Source organism: Megascapheus bottae, chromosome 26 (genome assembly GCF_031878675.1).
Source record: "Megascapheus bottae isolate mThoBot1 chromosome 26, mThoBot2.hap1, whole genome shotgun sequence".
NCBI classification, from domain to species: domain Eukaryota; kingdom Metazoa; phylum Chordata; class Mammalia; order Rodentia; family Geomyidae; genus Megascapheus; species Megascapheus bottae.
The window spans coordinates 10,720,662-10,743,042 of NC_143534.1; the positions used below are offsets into that span (position 1 = coordinate 10,720,662).

Below are 22,381 nucleotides of genomic sequence, written 5' to 3' on the forward strand. Positions count from 1 at the left end.
ACTTACTTCCCCTAGACATCAGAACTAAAGAGCCATGCTGGGGGTCTCAGGGAACCATTTGCTTCTATTGCTGTGTAACCAAGTAATCTTTTACTCTGTTAGTAAGAAATATGGCCATTGACAAGGTTTAAAAAATGTCAGGAAAAGGGTGGAGGATTTATAGGTTCACTGGCAGGGTCTCCTTGTCACTGACCCACAAATACTTGTCATAATGTATGGGTAATGCCACCCCTAAATCTTAGAGCCAAGGATCATGAAGTAGAAGTGCTGGCTGATACAAAGACGATCGAGGCTACCGAAGAGTATTGACAGTGACTGTCCATGGCAGAGGGAAATATAGGAAGATTAACAAACTGGTAAGATACAGTGACCTGTGCCATTGCTAGCACAGGACAACCCTATTTTGTAGGATACTGTCACGTGATTATTACCCACTACCACTGGTTCATTAACAACAACAACAAACGTCCTGGTTCCAACATGAAAGCCCAGTGTTTTTCATATGTCAGTGGCTCATACCTGCAATCCTAGTTGGAAGTCACCTTATGTAGACTCTTACCTTCAAATAACTGGAAAAAAAAAAGCGCCAGAAGTGGAGCTGTGGTTCAAGCAGTAGAGAACTAACCTTGAGCAAAAAAGCTAAGGGACAGCACCCAGGTGCTGAGTTCAAGCCCCAGTACAGGCACAGAGAACTTCAGATAGTCACTAAATTATAAATGAAGACTTCTACTGTACTTATAGAAGCAATCTAGAAGAGTCCAAATAACACACACAGGAAGAACCATGGCTGAGTGGTTAGATAAGAAAAAAAGGGAGGATTATCGGTCAATGAATCCAAAGCTTCAGTTTTACAAGATGAAGACAGTCCTAGAGCTCTGTTCCAAAACACTGTGAATACAAATATCACCACTCCGCTGTGCACTGAAAAATGGTTTGAGATGGTCAACTTTATGTTATGTGAATTTAAAAAAAAAATCACAATTCAAAATACCTTATGTTTAGATGACTTGTGAAATCCTGACTGACACAAATTTGGAGTGGAATGTTCATGAAGGTGGAAGCTGAGAGCACTGTCACAGGAAGTCCTTGGGAGAGAGAGGTGTGTCTTGCGTGACTCCTCTCAAATGAGCGGTCACTAGAATCACCTAGAGAGCGAGCCTCGAAGGGGTGGTAGAGTCTCCTTGGGGAAGGGAGATGATCTGAGTTTAAGTCAAGACTGGAACTCTTTGGTTTGGATAGTTTCTATCTGGACTTTCCCCCCTGAAGGCCTATGTGAGTTACAGGCTGGGTTCCCAGGGTAGTGCCATTGGGAGATGGCAGCACCTTGAAGAGGTAGGGTTTAGGGAGAGGCCTGTAGGGTATCGGGAATGCACCTTTGAAAGGGGACTGACATGACGTACTTCTCCATTTCTCTTCTTCTCTGTCCCTTGCTGGTGTGAAGTGAGTGATGAGGGCACTTGGTTTGGGTCCACCAGGCTTTCTGTATCACTGCTTGCTGCCTCACCAGAGGCCCCAAAGTAATGCATCATAGACTCTATGAACCTCTAGCTCTGCAAGCAGAAATTGATCTCTCCTCCTTCTATATAAGCTGATTATCTCGGGTACTTTGTTACAGCAACAGAAACTTGACCAATATTGGAACCTGCATTATCTTAAAGGATTAGACATCTTAATTCCTTCATAAACATTTATCTTGCTATTTGGAGTGACTGTGTGACTTTCTATGTTGTGGGAGTGAGCAGGAACAATGCGACTGTACCTGTGGTTTAATTGAGGGACAAGGCAAGAACACATTAAAAGGAACAATGAGAGAGGGCAAAGATTTACCCTTGAGTCCCAAGAGTTTTACCCTTCAGTCAATGTCCTTATGATTCTAAGCAGAGTCTTTGGTGGTGAAGCCAGAAAATCCAAGTCTATTTATAAGTCACTACTGGTTCATAGTTCCTTTGGGGCTGGATGAGGGTATTGGATGCTCTTCTTCTCCAACAACAGCATTTGATTTTGATTTGCTCCTTTAAGTTGCATCCAAGGTCAACAGGACTCCTAGAGCAGTAGGAATTTGAGTCTGTGGAGCTTATTTAGAAGTCAGCCAGCCTCTCCGGGGAGCTGCTGTGTTGTCTGGCTGAGCGTTTATTTGCATGGTATAAATACCCTGTATTATCCATATATAAATGACCTGTACTATCCATACAACTAACAGTGCTATTTATATGATTTAAAAAAAAAGTAAAAATGCTGGTGTCTGTGCTGCCCAATGGCAGAGACGGTTAGAAGGCTAGCAGTCCTGACATGGTATGGGAATGGGGTAAGGCTCTAAGAGACCACATGCAACAGGAGATGGACGGGAGGGAGAGAAAAACCACGTTTGATCATCATATCAGATCTAGTGTGGGTTAGCACAGTGGTTTTGCCTCAGGAGATCAACCACTTAGAAACTGGCACTTTCCCCCTTCTACCAGTGTCTACTGCAAGAAAGAAAGAAAAGAGAGAAAGCAAGCAAGCAAGCAAGCAAGCTCATTCCTCCCCTCCCCCATCATTCTTTGATTCATTAACCCCTTCTGGTTTGAAAATGCCACTCCTGCTTTCTGTTTTCAGTTTCTACATCTCCCTTGCCTGACTTCAACTTTATCAACTGCTCCCACAGGGAGGAGGAGATCCACACTTAGGGAGAAGACTCCTCTTGCAGAATTGGAGCTACAACTATTATGACCAACTAGCCCAGGCACCTGAAGCACTCCAGGTCATGGCTGGGTGCCCCAGGCAGTGACAGGATGTCAGGCTCAGAGACAGAGCTTCCTCACCATCTGAAGGCATTTTCAATGCTGAAGGGACCTCCTCTGGGTATGTCACCCCAGGAGCAAGAGATTCGAATCTATTTCTCCTTAATTCCCCTTTAGCAGGGGAAATTCTCAGCTACCTTAGCTTCTCAAGATTTATCTCAGATCATTCACAACAAAGTAATGCTATTTTTTTTTTCCTGCTCAGAGACAGATCAGCCACCTCAAAGGCGACAATCTGTCAGGAGCAGCAACTTGAACAAGAAAATAATAATATAAGTTGGTATGTCTCAAAGCATGGCTGACTCAGGATGGGGCCCAGAAAGGCCCCCACAGGAACTTGTGAGAACCAAGGGACCCTGGATTCCCAGATCCAATAACCAGGAAAGAAAAGCTACTGTTGAACAAAGAGACATTGTTTGCTCTTCAAGCCTATCCTGCCTCTCATGTTCAATATAAATGAGACTGTAATGATATTTGCTATGCCAAGGGCAGCAGTGCTTTTATGGTGGGGGAAGGGAAACTCCTGGAAAGGGAAATCTACTCAAGGAGGAGAAAATTGGACATCAAGCTCCAACCTGCGTCTTAGAGTCTCCATTTCACAGATACACAGAGAAGCAAATTCAGTTATCATGACTTACCCTGGAAATGAATGAATAACAATAAAACTCTCCTTTGATGATTTATTTTGGGCCACTGAATGGTAACTGATTTACAAGGTGTTCGGGCTTGTTGTTTTTTTCCATTTTATATTTATTTTCACAGTGTGGGGGAACGCATGCCCCTCTGTATGTTGAACTACATCCCAGTCCGTGAAGTCGATATTTTAACGAGGTATAACTGTGGGCTGGATGTGTGGCTCAAATGGTCAGATACCTGCTTAGCAAGGCTCTGAGCTCAAAACTCAGTACCACCAAATAATAAAACAGGTTTTTGGAATTTGATTTTGACAGACACAAATAGCTTTATCACAAAACATGACGATGTAGAATGCTAGAAAGTTCCTTGGCATTTGTCTATGGAGCAGAGCTCCTCAAAGTTCATGGCATATACCCAAATCACATAGAAGGCCTGAGGTGGGGACTAAGCCTGCTATTCTCAGGTGGTACCTCTAACATGTGTCCAGGCGATTAGCTTAGATGTTACTCATCTCAAGGACTCTACTTTGAGAGCCAGAGCCATTGGAGAGCCTGCACTGAGTTGATCAGTTGCCAAGATCAAAGCCTATCCAGACTCCCTGTCAGTGTAGAAAGCCACATTCTGAAGGTTCAGGTTACATCACCCTAATCTAATGCCAGTGGAAGCTGGGGGTTATGTTTGGCCCCCACCTCAACAGCACTGGATCTCAAGGGTACCCAGCTTCACTTCCCTGAGCAAGTGCTGCCTCTCTCTCAGCCTGGCCCTGCCTCCTTCACTGTGTCCCCTCCATGTTAATCCAGAGCCTCCCACTTAACTTCTCACCTGCAAATCCATCGCATACCTGCCTGATAGAGACACAGCCAAGGAGCCTGCTGGGGGACACTCTCCAAGCTGTCCGACAGGCCACTCCTGAGAACTCTCTAGTCCCTACTTTTCCTCACTCTGATGTGTGTGTGTGTGTGTGTGTGTGTGCCAAACCTGGAGCTTGAATTTAGTGCCTGTGGGCACTGTCTCTGAGCACTTTTGCTCAAAGCTAGGGCTCTACCACTTGAGCCACAGCTCCACTTCTGGCTTCTTGGAAGTTCAATAGAGATAAGAGTCTCAAGGATTTTCTTGCCTAGGCTAGGTTTGAACAATTATCCGCAGATCTCAGCCTCCTGAGTAGCTAGGATTACAGGCAGAATTCCACTGGTGCCAGCTTACGGTCTTTAGAAAAATGGAATACTATGATGCTCAAGGTTATAAATGTACTTACTGTTATAATTTAACCATTCTTCTCACGAGACTGTAAGCTCAGAGAGGGTAGGGACCTCATCTTTCTAGTTTGCTCTGGGGTTCGCAGAGCTGCGAACAGGCATGTCGAGGGCAGAGCAGCACAGTCTCACCCGCAGCTGGCAGCTCTAAGCGTGTGCATGAATCGGGAAATGTAGAAAAATAGAAGGTACTTTCGAAAGTGTCGTCTTTAAGTGATAAGGCTAGAATTTGCTCAGTGCTATTTAGTTTTTTGTTTTTTTTTCTTTTTGGCCATGGGGCTTGAACTTAGAGCTTGTGCACCACCCCTAAGCTCTTTGCCCAAGGCTAGTGCTCTATCACTTTGGGCCTCAGTGCCCCTGCTGTGTAGTTTTTAAAGGCAGCATGTAGCTACAGACCTGCAGGAGGTAGGCATGGCAGGATCTGCGCTCAAGTACTATAAGGCACACCAGATGAGGACAGAGCTCAGCTCTGCCCCCACAGAAGAGGCCGTGCCTGGCTCAGAACACATGGTCCTAGCACTCAGTTTCATCACGGGAGTCCTCGAGTAGGTCTGACTTTCCTCCAGATGAAGTGGGGTGGGAGAGTCATTTTACAAGCAGGGACTTTATATTCCGTAATTTCTATCAAAGCTTCGATGATCCAATTTGCTGGGTTCTGACAATGACTGTTCCTAGTTATGTGTGTGTGTGTGTGTGGGGGGACACACAGAGACTCCTCTGTTATCAGATCCTTCTATCATCTCTGAGATTGGGGGTTTGAGAAGAAAGGCCAGGGCATGACTGACATTTTCTAAGAGACCCCATTATCCTCCACTACACCCATCAGCTAAAACCTCCTACTGTACATCATCCACACGTACAAGCATCATGTGTGCATCAAGGAAAGGTCCCAACACCATGTGTGCACTGAAGAAAACGTTCTTCCCATCAGAATGAGCTTTCCTAGAATACTATTTTTCCCCCCTTTCCTTTCTTGGAGAGTTATTTTTTAAATGGCAGGTTCTGGTAACTCCCTGTGCCCCACCCCCCTCCATCGAGCAGGCCCGTGGCTCAGTTTCAAGGCCTTCCTCCTCCCCCATGATGACCCACGGCCAGGGCCTGTCACCTCAAGCATTGAACTCTGACAGGTCCACTTAGCCCCGCCTGGGGATCTAAAGGCGCCAATGGAGGAAGCCCTTTGATCCCACACTGTGAATGAGGGAAAAGGCTGCAAAATGCTAAGAATGCTAAACAGATGGAGTACATGGGGTGTGGTTGCCATGGGGAAATTCAGAGGCTGGAATGAGTGAGCCCTCCGCCTGTGCCAAATCAGAGGGACTGGGCAGCCTGCAAATGAGTCAAGCACATCCAAGGAGAAGCTGAGCCAGGGAGTCAGCAGTCAACCAACAGCATTCTTGTCTCACTGAATAATTTACCAGGGTCATGAGGCTGGGGAGCCGCTCAAAGCTAATGCTATATTTCCTGTAAATATGATTTTCTCTTCCTGTCTCATCATCGCATACAGTTCAAAAATCTACCCTCATCTGGGGGAGGTGGCAGGGAGGACCAGTTCCAGGCTCTCTCCACTTCTGCAATTCTCTAAGGAGTCTCAGGAAGCAACGCTGGCTGATCAGGGATGAGGCAGGCCAATTACTCTGGTTCCTTTTGCTAATGGCTCAGGAGGGACCCCATAGAGCTCCTAATTGTGCCTCTAAGTGTACATAAAGCCCCCCTAATTACACATCAAATAAATAAGTAAATGCTGTCTGCTGGATACATAACAAAGCCTGATGTCGCCATTGGATCCCAATGGAGAGCTTTCATTCACTACAGGCTGGTGAGTGCAGGCAGAATCGGTAAGCACTGATTTACAGACTTAGAATCCTCTGGCTAGAAGGGTTTTCACGTTTTTGTGCTCTCTGATGCTTTGAGCCTCAGACACATGATGGATCTCTTCTTTCTCTTAAGGCCCATTCAGAAAATTTTCTGTTCTAACTTACAATAGCTTCTGATCATCAGATGGCTTGTCCACAGTGCAGAAAGTGAAAAATACAACCCTCTTCGAACAGAGAAGAGGGACCAGCCTAGGAATGATGGACAATTACTGGGGTCTTTAGTGGGGAGCAGTCTGACGGTCCCACATCTCTGGGACTGAAGTAGTCAAGGCTGATACAGATTAGAGTTCTGCATTGCCTCAAGCTTTGATCTAACAGATGTGGGAGATCTCTTCTCCCACATAGGACCCTGTCCCCCCACCCCTTAAGAGATAAATCTCTGCTCCCCAGGACCCAGATTCTTCCAGAGTTAATAAATAATACCTCTTTAAAATCTAGCATTTACTGTTCATTCATATATTTTTCAGCAAAGAAAGAGGAAATATGTGTATGTGCATATATGATATTGGGAACTGAACTCAAGATTTTATGTTTGCTAGGTCAGTGCTTTTACTACTTGAGTCATGAGACTACAGAGTCTTTTTACTTTCAGGAAAGGCATTTTCTGCCTTAAATTTTTTGTTTGTTTTGGCCAGTCTTGGGGCCTGAGTGAAGGACTGAAGTAGGGTTTCCTGAGACCAAATAAGAGGCTATTTGATGGTTTATCTTCAACCTATCCTCAGATATCATTTTGGGTCTGTCAGTCCGGTGTATGTGTTGGTACAGAGACTTGAACTCTGGGCCTCATACTCTTATTCAACTCTTTCTGTTCATGGATAGTACTCTACCATTTGGAGTGAGCCTTCAGTTCTGGCTTTTTTTGTAAGAGGTAGGAATCTCATAGACTGACCTGCCTTGGCTTAGAACTGAGATTCTCATATCTCAGTCTCCTGAGTAGCTAGCATGACAGGTGTGAGATACTGACACCAGGCTTCTTGGTCCTTTTAAAAGCATCCATATCAACAAGCAAAGGCACTGTTCTGGGAATGTGTGGACATTACATGGTTCAACTTTGGCTTTTAATTTTCTTTACTGCTCTATTTTCTTTTTTCATTTTGGAGGGCTGTTCTTCTACCTATTTCCCCAAACACTCTTGAAGCTGTTCTTCAGAAGTTCAGTATTTCTAAACTCCTTAAAACATATTCAAAAGCCAAACTGTAGGCTATCAAACATTTCTACATGTTTAGCTATTCCTGGCATGACATATGACCTGAAAGAAAAAAATCATGTTTTTTTTCCCTGGCTTTATTTCATTTATTTCTGTTGGTATTTGGGCTTAAACTGAGGGCCTTGCACTTGCTAGGCAAGTGCTCTACTACTTGAAACTAGTCCTTCTCTTTTTAATTTTTCAGGCAACCTAAGATTGAGATCTTTCTACCTTTGCCTCCTAAGTAGCTGAAGACCACAGACATGAATCACTACACCTGGCTTGTTTGGAGATAGGATCCGACTAATTTTTTTGTCTGGGCTGGTTTCCAACCTTGGTCCTCCTATCTCCTCTCAATGTTCAAGAATCATAAGCATGCCCCACCATGCCCGCTATTTAAAAAAATAAAGAAGTGGCTTGTTTGTATTAAAAGTTATGCTTCATGACAGACTTGAGTGAAAAAAGTGAAGAGACAGTGCCCACGTCCTGAGTTCAAGCCCCATTGCCAGTATCACACATACATACACACAGACCCCCCCCGAAGTTGAGCTTGAATAAGTCTAGGAAGCCACTTGTCCTGAAGGTCTGGATGGCAGATGGTGGAAGCGTGATGAGAAGTGGATGTTCTCTCCTTTCTGCTCTGGGAGGTGTCCCATCTTCCCAAAGCCATTGAAAAAATCAGTCATGCAAGAGAAGACCCTGAAATCAGAGTGACAAGCTGCTTCTTAAATGGAGAGCTCTGGATGGCTATCTGCTACCATTCCTTGGAAATTGGGAGGCTTTTAAGTTTTTGTTCAGTGGCTCCTCTGGCAGCATGGGTATGGATCCCCCCAGGCTCTAAGGGGCGCCTTGGCTATGCTCATGGTGGAGTATGTCCCACAGGATGCCTCTCGGTGCTTCAGAGGGAAGGGAGGAGGCTCCACCCTACATTGCCTCTACTTGAATGTTGGCTCTTAGTTCTGTGGGCTCATGTGACCAGGCTGCCATAATTAGGTCAGAGTGTCAGCGAGGGCCTCTGTCTGCTTTGGGCTGAGAACAGCTGCCCACGCTGGAGAAGCAGCTGTGGTTGAGGATGCCTCTGGGTGCTCAGAACTGGCGCTGTTCCATATCCTGAGCATCCCTGGAAGCTCACGGTAGTAGAGCTGTGCCCAGCCCAAGTGCCAGGAAGGAGAGGTTCCCCATTGTGCAGTTTGCCCAGTCCCTGGAGGGCGTCTCCTTCTTCCCTCCCCCAGCTTCCATCTCTTGGTGCAGTTACGGTTTACAAATTCTGCACATCCTTGAGCCCTGAGAGACCATGCTAATGCTCTCGTGTGAAGGATCTCTAAATACAGCAACCAAAGCCCAGCCCCTGTCCTAAATAGTCTTCATCAACCCTCCCTGCCAGGCTTCCCCTCTGGGCCTTGGCCATTCAAGAAGCCTGGCAGCACTTGTGAAATTCCCTTCTTGAATGTTCTTCCACCAGAATTGACCAATGTCTGCTTTCTAAACATCTATTTTCTTCTTTCATACCTGTAACTCTGTCATGACAATGTCATTGATTGTGAGCCTTGTCCTGTGTTTCTTCATCTATCCTCCACACAGATGCCAGACTCATGGTTCTGGGTCGGGCAGGGTGTGTGTGTGGGGGGGTGGGGCGGTGTTCCTCTGCTTCAAACACTATCATGAACCTACCCTAACATATGGTTTTGACTAGGTATGGTATAACTCAACAAAAGAAGTTACTAAAGCAGATATTTCTGAATTTCCATTTGTGCAGATGATGTGGAGAAGTGCCCAGGCAGTCTTGAGTTATCATCAACTATGTTTAAATCATTGCATGAGCTATTGAATGCTTCTTTGCCCCTCTCCTAAACAACCCCCACCCATTTATAGGGGTCCACAAAGCTCTTATCATCTTCCTGACCCAGCCCAACCTCCCTCCCATAGGCACCCAGCTTCTTCTATATTTTCCAGCCTAGACACTAATACTAATTATTTATCTTAGTTCTAAATTGTATTATATAAGCTAATAATATAAATTAAATTGGTGCAATATATACACCTATTATATAATAGTGATAACTGGTCCTGGGCTTTACATTGACCAAGTACTTCCCTGTTAATTTTTCAGTCATTAGGATCACAATCAGAGAAGTGAAGAAGCTTTCACACATCAACGCACTGAACAGAACAAATCTGAATACGTGTTAACATTTCTTGGCTTAGAGGGAACTGGAGAGCCTCAGCCATCCACCTTCACCAAGGTCTTCCACTCATGTGGGCTTGAGAGCTCAATGTATTACAAGGACTTTGATAAAGGTTCTTGGGAGTGTCCTTGGGTTTTGTAAGTAGAATAGTAAGTCTAGCTAGCTGGGGGAAAAAGAAAGTCTTTGTAAACAGGAGGAAGAAAAGAGAGAACTTAGAAGAAAGCACAGAACATTAGGATGGCTCCATGGGGAAAAGCACCGGGGGAGCAAAGCAGACTCATAATAAGAACATGGGGTCCACTTCATTTCTTACCTCTAGAAATGAAAACATACACATACACACACACACACACACACACACACACACACACACACACACACACACACACAATCAATCAATTCCTGCAAAGTACCAGGTTTCTGTTGAACTGTTCCCAGTAAATCATTCCTTCATATTTGTTCAAGATCTTTACTAAGAACTTAAGTGATGTATGGATACATGGAGTGAAAATCCTTCCCATCCTAAGGACAGGTGTTGAAATGGGGCAGAGAATGATAAGCTCAGATACATAGTGTGGGTTTCAAGTTCAGTCATAGAGAGATTCTGAATGAAAGCACTGGTTTCCAGAAGATATTTCCATTCTAATTTTCCAATCTGTTTGGATAAGGGAAAAGCAGAAAATTCAAAGATGACGCCCCTTCAAGAATTTTGTTTTGTATTTCCAGTGACACTGCAGACTCTTCCCAGTGTCCCTTGCCCTCTAGCAAATGACTTCATTTTCTCCTCACTCCTGTGCCATAAAGATTTTACCAGATTTTCAGGAGCTCTTCTTACTCTTTATTTTACTTCCTTTTGACCTATGACCTCCTCCAACTTCAGGAGCCTTCAGAATGACCTCAGGCTTCAAGAGAGGGGCTTTCTTCCTCTCCCTCCCACCCCCTGTATAGTTCTCTACAGTCCACTGGTTCTGAGAGATCTGACCCAAGGCATTGTACCTTAAAAGTTTCCTTAGAGACAATGAGAGAAAATATTTACCCAGAGAACTCAAGACAGGATTACCATGGAGTCATTTGCTGGGTACTGGCAAAACTTTGGTTTCACAGCATTAGCATGTTGCCCCTCTCACAATAAGAACCATGCAGGGCACAAAGACTACCCTTACCTTCCTGGGCTTCACTTTATCATGGTAGTCGTACTGGAAGATTCCTTTGTAGCTCAGTCCTAGCCACCATGGTATCCCCTGCTTGTCCTACAACATCCAAAGGAGGGACGGTGAGTAAGGAATCGGAGGAAATAAACAGGGATCAAGGGATTTTCGGGCTTAGCCGATGACAAGGGATAGTTCATTCTCCTTGGGATGGATGGAGCCCACTAACCTACATTTTACCTTAATAGATGTGCTCATTGAGGAAAGATGCTGAGCTGTATGGCCACAGTGATGTGGATCAAACCCCTGTGCTGGAGAATTAGCTCTGAAGCAAGTGACTAGCACAGCTTTGGTCCCTCCTCTTCCCCTCCCTGTAGGTTAGGAGCAAATGCTCCATTCTACTTTTCCCTTCTAAGATTGTAGGCATTCCACTCTGGGACTCTCAATGTATGACAAAAAGAAAACTTGAAAGATATTGAGCAACCAAAAACAACCCCCCCCCCCAAAAAAAGACCATGGTGGACATTCTGAGCAAAGAACTGTCATTGATTTGTCAAAGTTAGAGGTACCCCAGAGACTTCGTTGAAAAACTCAGTGAGTTGGCCCAGCTTTAAGGTAAGTTAAACCCCCGCCCAGTTCTCCTGAGCCAATGATAGCATGGGCTAAAAGGGTTTCAGGACAACAGGGTGTCAGGCAGGATCTTAAAGCTCTCACTGTTGTACAGGGAGCAAAACTGAATCCAAAACATTCTCAAGATTCAATTAGAAACCCCCAGCCCCTCTATTCATTAACAAGGACTCTTGTTAAATGAAGGCGGATTTATACTAACTCCAGGTCTCTGAATAACCTAATAGACCTCAAAAATAATGGGTGTCCTAAAAATTCAAAATTACTGTGATAGTTTTCAAACATTTATGAAGCATGAGTTATTTCTATAAAGTACAGAGATAAATGAGATAAATTTTGAGAAATGAATTGAATTACAGGTGTGAGCTACAGATGCTCGCCAGGAAACTGTCATCTTAAATAGTCAAGTATTTAACTTGTCAGACTGTTTTCTTCTTGAAGTTATATAGATGGAACTGGACCACCAAGGAAAGCGCTAGATTCTGCTGGAAGGCTCTGTTCTATAGCCTCCTGTATTTCCCAAAGCCTTCCTATCAACATACTCGAAGTCCTGATCTTCCAGGGTTCCTCTGAAACTGAAAGCATGGAAGGATTTATTCTATTATTTCACAAAAGAAAGCACTGAGTTCCAGAATGTTACTGTATCAAGTGTTAGTACCCGAGGGGGAAATTCAGTTGCTCAATCTACCTAGCATGCATTTCCTGACCAAGTTAAGCTCACGACTGTTACTCCCTTTTTATTTTCTGGATTGTGGGGCTTGAACTCAGAACCTGGGCACTGTCTTTGTGCTTCTTCACTCAACGCTAGTGCTCTGCACTTTGAGCCACAGCACTACTTCTTGGTTTCTGGTAGTTAAGTGGAGATAAGTCTCATAGACTTGTCTGCTTGGGCCGATTTAGAACCACAATCTTCAGATCTCAATCAAGTAAGCTCGAATTACAGGCTTGAGTCACCAGTGTCAGCTTCTTCTCGTTTAAAAAGGAAAACAAAACCAAAACATCCTGTATATTTTGTTGTTAGTGGTGGTGGTGGGTTGTTTTAGGGCAGGGTGGCCACTTTTCCCAGGTGAGTTTGCTTACCTTCACGGCATAGTAATGAACACCATAGGTCGGGAGAGATTCCACGATGCTCATGTAGCTGTAGACAACACACACAAACAAGGCACACAAGGGTGGTTATTCAGCAGAACTGGTACCAGAAACATGCTATTTTTATTCGTGTGTGTGTGTGTGTGTGTGTGTGTGTGTGTGTAATAAACTTCTGGAGATGATGATTTATTTGTAAAATTCAGTTGAAAAACCTCCCCCTGACCCCAGATAGTTGCTTTCCAGGAAGAGAACAACTTTGCATATGATCTGTGTGTGAATATGTATCTAACACACTCATGAGTTCTGGGAAGGACCACTTACTTCACAATTGCTTGACCTCTTGTCTGGCCATTCAGCTTCTTGTAGTGCTCAATGACTCTGTCTTCACTGGAATCAGAAAAAGAAAATTCTGTCAGTAGAAGCCAGACAGCCTATGCACTGAGATGCTTCTAAGTATCTACTTCCAAGCTTGGTGTCGCTCGATTTCTCTTTCAATTACTATCTTCACCTTCAATGACAATTGCATTTCAGTGTCTTGAAATCTGATGCGAGACAATTAGAATTCGTCACCAGGAAAGGTTCCTCTAGGGTCACAGGATGGATACTGGCTAGCTATGAAGAGGTACCTTTCTCTATCTGGAGAATGGTTACTTCTGTGGACCTGCTGTTCAGAAAGGGACAGCTGTATGTCCCCTCAGCTCCCACACTAGACAAGAGCTCAAATGGATGTGTGCAAGGTCCTCTCCTGGCACACAATCCTGGAGCAGTCTCTCTTGGGGGACCCTAGCTGCAGTATACCTTCTGGCACTGTTTCAGGAATTTCTGGGGTTGCTCTCCTGTCTCCTCCTCATCCATCCAATATACCAACAGCTGTGTTGGTGTCTTTCCTACCATGTGACCTGAGATTTGGTGAAGCCAAGCAACTCAATGTGACTAAAAGCTTTTATTTCTTTTCTGGCTACGGGAAAGAGGGTCTTTGAAGGGGAGATGGGGTGATGTGTCAACACAGTGGGGTACCAGGTAAACTTAAGGGTCAGGAAAACATAATGAGAGAATGTCTGCGACACTGTCAGGCAGCTGTTTCTCTGCTTACCAGTGACATAGCCTGACCACAGGGTTTCCTGGTACCTGGCAACTGCATATTTCTTGCTGTTTGAGGCTATCTAGAAAGCAACAGTGTGACTTCCTCTTACATCTGCTTTCCTTCTATCCAAACATCGTGGGAAAGGCACGCACCTGTAACCCACCATTTGAGAGTCTGAGGTAGAAGAATATGGAGTTCTAGCACAGCCCAACTAAAGTGGTTCAGACTCTCAAGAAACATGGTGGGTTTATCATATGATAACATACATAATACTGACTAGGGTCTCATCCCATCCCCTGCCTGTCTCTCCCACCCTGCAACTTCTTCTGGAAACTACAAAAGGCAGGAGGTCCTAAGTTCTGGACACTGTGTCCAATTTAGTGGATCTGTGGTAAGCATTCCATGGACCAACTGTGAGAAACCCATGAACCACAGTCAACCAAACCTCAAAGTGTTGTCTAGAGGGCAGTGTGGCGCCCAAGATCAACCCAGTATGAACCCTGGCCCCGGGCTAGGTGGTGAAGTGAAGCTGAATCATCTCTCTGCAGACAAGGGGATGCTGGAAACCACAGGTGGTGGGAAAGGAAATGGATGGTGGCATAGCTCCTGATCTTGGAGATGTAGTTAGCAAGCACCAGTCAGGGCTTTGGTCAAGAATGACATCTTTGCATGCAGATGGTAGGGGTGACTGGCCCAGGACGGAGAATGGAGGCCAGGACTTTGATCCATCTTTGTTCTGTGGCCTTAGACTAATCTCCGTAACCTTCAATGACAGACATCTCTTCTGGAGAATCATGAGTCCATCAAACACTTGGTGATGAGTGCATCATGGCTCAGCATATCGTCTTTGCATTGCTTTTCGATTACAGAGTGGGGCTTATTTCCTCTTAACTGGAGTCTACAATAGACTCCATCTTTCCTTTTTTTTGTTTGTTTGCTGGCTAAATAGAGATAAGAATCTCTCCGAATTGTTTGCCTAGGCTGGTTCTAAACCAAGATCCTCAGATCTCAGTCTCCTGAGAAGCTATAATTTCAGGCTTAAGCCATCAGTACCGGGCTCCATTGGGAGATTTTTTTTTGTTTGCTTGTTTTTAGTACCTTTAAGATGGCCCATGCTAAGGACTCGTTCCCATCTGCTTTATGCAGATAGCTTTTCTGTCCTTCCATGCTCTCAGTGCATTTAGGTCATGGCCGTGGCATTGATGGGTCTGAATGAGGCCCAGGGGAAATGCTAGCCTGGTCATCAAGGAAAGGAATATACAATCAAGACAGTACAGGTATGTTCTACAGACAGGATGTTCATGTTGACAAAAGACAGATGCATGTGCCTGAAGGAAGGTCTTTCAGTTGGTGAAGACAATGGAAGAAAAACCCCAGAGTCCAGAGAGTGAGCAAACAAGAGGTGTTTATAGCTCCGAAAATGTGTATCAGGTTTAATACTATCTGGAAACAAATGCACAGAGAGAGAGGATGGAAGAAGAGATGAGGCCAAGGGCACTTCTGACTCCAGACAATGCAACATTATAGCTCACAATGGCAATGGCCTCTTTCTAGTCTCCCTCATACATCCCTATGTCCTTCGCCACTGGGTTCCAGAAGATAAGGTCTGTGGAACTCAGGGAGGTGGGAGGAAACCCAGGGCTTCATAAACCAAGAAACAGAATGCCATTATTTTGGGAGCTCTCATAAGCAGACCACAAACCGCAAGATTGGAAGTTTGGACACATTATGTACTTGCAGATTAAAAGGCCTGTTCTTTGGGCACAGATAATAATGTTTGAAAGCCATTATCTACAGTCACTTGGTAGAAGACAGACTGAACTGGAGATCATGTTAAGGGAATTATATGGCCCCACAAAGACAAATATCACATTGGTGAAGACTTGGGAACCAAAAGTATGAAACAACTGAGGTCACAGAAGGTAGAGGAGGAAGAGGAAAAAAAGGGAGGGAGGAAGGGTAGGAAAATAATAGAGGAGTTGAATAGGATCAAAGTTCATTATATGCATGTATGGAAATGGCACGCTGAAACCCATTACTAGGTACAAAACAACTTAACCTATGCCAATAAAGAAGAAAGAAGACTGAGTGGTTATTTATTCACGTCTGTTGCCAGAGGAACAGCGATGGATTATTCAGGGCTGAGCTAGAGGTATCAGCACACTAATGGAAGCTGGAAGCCTGTAGGCATGAGCCCAGCCCCTGCTGAAGGCGGTCTCTCAGAAGGAACTGATTGTAGAGCTAGAGTTGAATCTTGCCATTGAGCTCTCCGTCAAGGCATGGCCCAGCCTTGCTGAAGAAACTGTAAAAGCTAGCTGCGCGGAAGTGTCCAGACAAGATGAAACCCTGGTGATCCCAGTATTTCAGAACAGGCAGGCAGAAGGGCTTGCTGAGTCGCATGTTGAAGCTTATTACAATGAACACAGTGAACTTATGTGGGGGTGGAGTTGGGAGGGGTGTTGTTTCTGGGATTACGGGTGTGCGGTACCACATCTGGCTGTGGTTTTTTTGTTCTACTCGAGTCTTATCCTCTAAGCAGTGACAGGGATTTCCATGTCCACGGTGGGGTCAGAAGCAACAGTGGGGAGGCAGGCCTGTCCTTGTCAGAAGGCAGTGGTCCGCAGCAGGATGGCATCACACTGCCTGGGAATGCCAGCCCTGCTCCACTGTGGCCGAGGCCACAATGTGGAACCTTTCAAAGTGTCTGAGTCACTCAGAATTAGGAATTCAGAGCCCCAGAGATGGAATGTTACAAAAGGAATGTTCAGGAGATATAGAACACCAAGGACAAAGAAAAGCATTTCTCTCTTATTGGCAAAGACAAAAAACAAATCCCTATTATTTCTCCCACACCTCTAATCCTTTCACTTCCTGTTACTGAATGACAGAATTCCAGCCCGGCACTCTCCCAGCACAGGGAAGGTTTTTGAAGTAGGCAGAGCTTCCAAAGTGAAATTTTAGATTTTTTTTTTCAGGAGCATTCTTCCATACAACATTACTACTTACAAAATAAAAACAAAAACACAAAGTGATTTCAGAAGATGTCGTTACTTAATATCCTGGGAAGCCTGTAAGAGCCATGAAAGCCGGTACCACAGAAGCCAGCAGTGGCCAGCACACTTCCTGGGGATGGGAGTTGGCTGGGAGAAGATTCTGGGGGTCTTACCAGTAGGCCAGAGACGGATGCTCCTTCAGGGCTTGGGTGGGAAGGGCTGGCAGCTTCTTCAGGTCACTCCTCACCAATTCATTGCTGAGAGAGAAGACCAAGAAACTGACTCACTCTCAGAAAAAATAACCACACGACTTGACACGACCTGGCCTGGCTGTCTCATCTGAGCTCTGCAGGCCTGCTGCCTTTCACTGCAAGATTCAGGAAACGGGGCATTTTCTTTATTATTACATTTATTAATATTTTACTTATGTGTTAATACAGATGGAGAAGAACATATGTCATACACAGCCGAGAGGCCTCCTCTCCCAGCTCGGGCTCAGTATTTGGACCACCCAGTGCACTGTCTCACACTCTGGAAGACTGAGGAACTTTGAACAGCTACTGGCACAAATCCAGGGAGGTATGGCAGGCCTCCAGAAACGGGCAATGTCACATGTGTCCCTGCCCATTGTCAGGCCTCCCTAATGCTCAACGCAGGGTTGTTTTTTTTTTTTAACCACATCCTGCAAACGATTTGCTCGAAGATGTGAATAAATAATCTCTGCTTTTTGACAAGGCTTGGAAATGCCTGAGAACATGCAAAGTGGTGTCTACTATGAATGGTTACGTTTGCGCAGCTGCCCCTAGCACGGGAGAGGGTCTTTTGTACACGAACTCACGTGTGCTCAGGCTTACTACGTCACCACTCTCCACCCGAACAAAGCTAAAGAAACCAGATTTGGGTTGGCGATGTAGCCAAGTGGTAGAGTTCTTGCCTAGTGTGTACCGGCACTAGGTTTGATCCCCAGCACTCTGCAAAGCCAACGCAAATAAAAACAGCAACAAAACAGCAGCAAAGCAAAGCGTTTCCCCTAGCTTAGCCAGCATTCTTCTGATGTTCAGCTCAGCCGCTGGCTGCTTCCCGAGGACTGCGCTAACTATCCAGAGCCACCAGCGGCATCCACGTAGGAGTAGTTGTGGCGTCTCTGCTGGCCTATCCAAAAGCCCACGATGCTCAGCTGGAGTTGCCAAATGTTCAACTCCAGCCCGGCTTGTCATGTGTAGCTCTCGCTTGGCCATCAGCTGTGCTTGTGCTGCTCATGGAAAGGAAAGGCGCTAGCATATTGGCTACTGGACACGAGGCAGTGTTTAGAGATCAATGGACAAATATGAAGGAAGAGGGAGGAAGGAAGAAAACAAGGAAGGGAGGGAGAGAGGGAAGGAGGAAAGGAAGGAATGAAGGACGTAGAGAATAAGGAAAGGAAATGAAGGGAAGGGGGAGGAGAGAAAAGCCTTTCTTGGGGAAAACCATGCCAATACTTCAAGTGATGATAAGGAATTTACCTGCAGATCTGGTACTATTGTCACTGTTTCTAGAAAAGGTTTTTTCTTATCTTTTGGGAAAAAATTATATGGAAGGCTTTGCTATGCAGCCCAGTTTGGCCTCATACCTATGTTTCTTCTGCTTCGGCTTCCCAAATTCTGAAATTACAATGATGTAATGTCATGCCTGGTAAACTTTTACTTTTTTTTTGCCAGTCCTGGGCCTTGAACTCAGGGCCTGGGTGCTGTCCTTGGGCTTTCTTAAGGCTAGAGCTTTACCACTTGAGCCACAGCACCATTTTCTAGCTTTCTTCTATGTATGTGGTACCGAGGAATTAAACCCGGGTATTTGTGCATGCTAGGCAAGCACTCGACCACTAGGTCAAACTCCCGGCCCCAGCTTTTACTTTTTGAGGGGAGGATTGTTACTGACATTTGAACTCACATCCTTGTCCTTGCTAAGCAAGTGTTCTACCACTTGAACAATGTCCCCAAATCTTTTGCTTCTGTTATTTTTCTAACTGGGTCTTGCTTTTTCCCGAAGGTGGCTTGGACTTCAATCGTTCTATTTATGGTTCTTAGGTAGTTGTGTGATTACAGGTACTTTTTATTGGTTCAAATTAGGGAAGGAGTATCTGTCAAACTTTTGACCAAGCTAGCCACTAGTCACAATCTTCTCAATTTCAGCCCCCTAAGGAACTAGGATGACATGTATGAGCCACTGAGCCCAGCTGAAAGTATTTTCCAAAGGAACTAAGGATGGTGATGTTTGTTAAGTCCTACTTATGAACAATAAAATAGATGTAAATGATCAACTTATTAATTGAATCAGTATTTCCAACCCTTTGGGATTTATATATTCTAACTGGCAAGGGAGAGACTTTTCAATATTTAAAAGCATTTTTTATTATTATCAATTAGCTGTGAAGATTTCATGCTCTGAAGCGTTCTAGACAGGTAAGCTCCTAGGACTTAGGGGTTCCTAAGAATAGTTTTGAAATTTCTACCTGCGTGTAAGTAAGACATCACTCAAGGCAAATGCTCAGTTGGCCAAACACTTGAAAGCTCAAAGTAACAACTGCTGGATCCTTCCTAGCTACTGAATTGTTGTTGGTTCAACAGTAACAAGTGACACCTTAAAGATCAAAAGGCACTTTGATCAGATAAGCTGATTGGCTGAAACGGTGGGAAAAGCAATCCAGAAAGGAACTAAACCTTGTGTGTAGTTTTCCCAGGCACCAGCACATCTAAAGTGTATTTAGGAAGGAAGGAGTCACTTTACCTGCCAACCACTGATCCGTTGGCAAACAACTTTCCCTGATGCCAGCCACAGGCTTGACTTCCTTACTGAAGCTTTCAGGAGAGACCTGATCTTCCTCCAGGGCAGGGTTACACCAGCACCAAAAACAATACCAATAAAACTGCAGTAAGAGATCAGCAGAGCGTGAAGCCTACTGAAATCCATTCCATTCTGGAAGGGATCCTTGACTCCTAATCTGTCCCAGAGGATGAGTGAAATGTTTATAAACAGTAGAAAACAAATAGAACATCTGCAGTAACTTAGACGAGTCTAGCCCTGTCAATCCAGCCCAACTCTGCAGCTGGAGATTAGAAAGTTGCTCTAATGGGAGAGGTGGCTCACTACTTTCCAAAAGACTTAGTAAAAGTGCTAGAAGTTTCCAGCTCCATCTTGCAATGATTCCCACTCTGATAGTATCACCAGAGTCCAGGGTACCTAGTAAAATAGACCTAAAGGGTTGGGGCAAGGCTTAAATTGTAGATCACTTGCTCAAGCAGGTGCAAGGTCCTGAATTCAAACCCCAGTGGTGCCAATATATATCGCACATATATTTTACATTATAATAAAATGTATTTAAAAAATACCTTAACCCAATTAACTATGATCATGGTGATCACTTTGAGCAAAAGACACACACACAAAAACGGTTTCTTACAGAACCAATGTCTAAACTGACAATATAATTTTAGTCTATTGTCTCTTAAATGTATTGCTACTGTTCACTAGACAAGTTCCATACTATTTGCATAGTTAGAAATCTTTGTTTTCCCATAGATTATTCAAATCATACCACCGACATTTTAGGTGGTTAAAGGCAGACACATTATCTCGACCCAACCACTACCATGAAAAACTAGTACAACATCGACATACTAGTTTTAGCCTGCCAACATTAAAAATCACTTAAAACATTTTAGTAAAATCTGGTTGATATTTTTCAGAAGTGCTGATGAGTTTGATGTTGAGTCTTACCCAAATCTCTGCCTCGGGAGGTAAAGGAAGCCTGGTATCCAGCTCTGAGTTACTTATCTCAAACCCTCAACATTTGCATTTCTTTATCCAACCCTACCACAAAACTAGAAAAATCTGGGATTACAGTGTTTTGCTTGCAGTTGATCTTTAAAAAGTATGCAGAGCTAGATACTAATGTTCATACCATAAGCCTCGCTACTCAGGAGGCTGATATCTGAGGATCATGGTTCAAAGCCAGACCTAGCAGGAAGGCAAGACTCTTATCTTCAATTAGCCATAAAGCTGGAAGTAGACCCCTGCCTCAAGGGATAGAGTGTTAACCTTGAGTAAAAGAGCCAAGAGACCACCACCTAGACCCCGAGTTCAAACCCAAGTACTGGTATGTATACACACACATATATATGCAGGAAACAATTACTTCTTCTTGCTTTCCTCCTTTTCTTCCCCCCCCCACAAAAAAAAAAAAATCATGGGAATGCTGCAGTTTTAATCCACCGCAGGACTGAACTCTGTGTGTATGCAACTGCCATTCTGCTTGACATCTATACACCCACGGAAGCAGCCTAAGAAATTTCCCCAGCATGGGATTCTGCGTTGGGAACATGTGTTGTAGATAAATATGCCATGCTAATTTATCATCTGTACACAGAGGCAAAGTTACAGACACACTTGTGCACAATGAGCCTTTATTTCAGATGCTAATTGTTCACTTATGTAAGACAAGATTTCCTTCTCGTTTAGTGAGGCTGGTTGTCGTAGGCTGAAAGTTTTGTGAACTTAGTTTCAAATGTGTAAAATTCTAAACCAGTTTAAGTATATGATTGCAGGCAAATAACAAGAGAGAAAAAATAACTGATTAATTTCCTACAATGTTACCATTTGGTTTGGGAATCTTAACTCTAAAAATCTACAGGGTTACAACTTTAGAACCTTTTTTCCTATTCAGAGTTTATTAAACTCTGGGATATTGAGATTGAATTAACTCCTTAACAAAAGGGAATAGTCTGTCATCATACTCTTTCTCCATAGTATCTAGTTTAACACACCCCAAGAAATTTGAAAAGTATCACCCTGGAAAACAATCACAAATAACCCATCTGAACACGTTTGTGTGTGTGTGTGTCCTGGGACTTGAACTCAAGGCTTGGGTGCTCTTCCTGAACTCTTCAGCTCAAGGCTAGCCTTGTATCACTTGAGCCACAGCATCACTTCTGGTTTCCTGGTGTTTAATTAGAGATAAGAGTCTCACAGACTTTTCTGCCCAGGCTGGCTTTGAACTGCGATGATCAGATGTCAGCCTTCTGAGTAGCTAGGATTACCAACGTGAGCCACTGGTGCCTAGCCATTTTTTTTTAATACTTCCAAAAGTATTAAAAAGCCCTGTCCAGTGGACTTAAGGGCACAAAAAAAAAAAACCTCTCTTTCCCACTTGAACATTTTGCTTCTGTGTTTTCCGATATGGTTGTTTTCCAGAGTGCTTGCTGGCATGGAAGTCCTCCAGCTGCTCCTGAGACTCTTAATTTATTTTTGACAGTCCTGGGCTTGAGCTCAGGGCCTGAGCACTGTCCTTGGACTTTCTCAAGGCTAGAGCTCTACCACTTGAGCTTCAGTATCACTTCCGGGTTTTTTTTTTTAATATGTATATGGAACTGAGGAATCAAACCCGGGTCTTCGTGCATGCCAGGCAAGCACTCTACCACTAGGCCAAACTCCCAGCCCCATCTGCTCCTGAATGACTTTTGCTTTTCAAGGTCACTCTGAACTCATGGGAA

At 44.3% G+C, this 22,381-nt stretch overlaps 1 protein-coding gene and 1 long non-coding RNA gene across 4 annotated transcripts in view; one reads left to right on the forward strand and one right to left on the reverse strand.

Annotated features, from left to right (window-relative positions):
• The window catches only part of Frmd4a (FERM domain containing 4A), a 411,101-nt gene that overhangs the window by 55,679 nt on the left and 333,041 nt on the right, over positions 1 to 22,381 (reverse strand). For both annotated transcript variants that reach the window (XM_090318923.1, XM_090318924.1), the window contains 4 exons: positions 17,030 to 17,113; positions 13,101 to 13,166; positions 12,771 to 12,828; positions 11,079 to 11,165 (listed from right to left, as the gene is read on the reverse strand). In XM_090318923.1, the coding sequence (XP_090175049.1) occupies positions 11,079 to 11,165; positions 12,771 to 12,828; positions 13,101 to 13,166; positions 17,030 to 17,113 (295 nt within the window). The remainder of the gene's footprint in view (positions 1 to 11,078; positions 11,166 to 12,770; positions 12,829 to 13,100; positions 13,167 to 17,029; positions 17,114 to 22,381) is intronic.
• LOC150045939 (uncharacterized) overlaps positions 11,105 to 22,381 on the forward strand; it is a 29,299-nt gene continuing 18,022 nt past the window's right edge. The window contains exons 1-2 of one of the 2 annotated variants that reach the window (XR_016532699.1): positions 11,105 to 11,188; positions 17,297 to 17,435. This is a non-coding gene — a long non-coding RNA (uncharacterized LOC150045939). Of the gene's footprint in view, positions 11,189 to 17,296; positions 17,591 to 22,381 lie in introns of those variants that run through there. The other variant, XR_016532698.1, reaches the window with a different exon arrangement.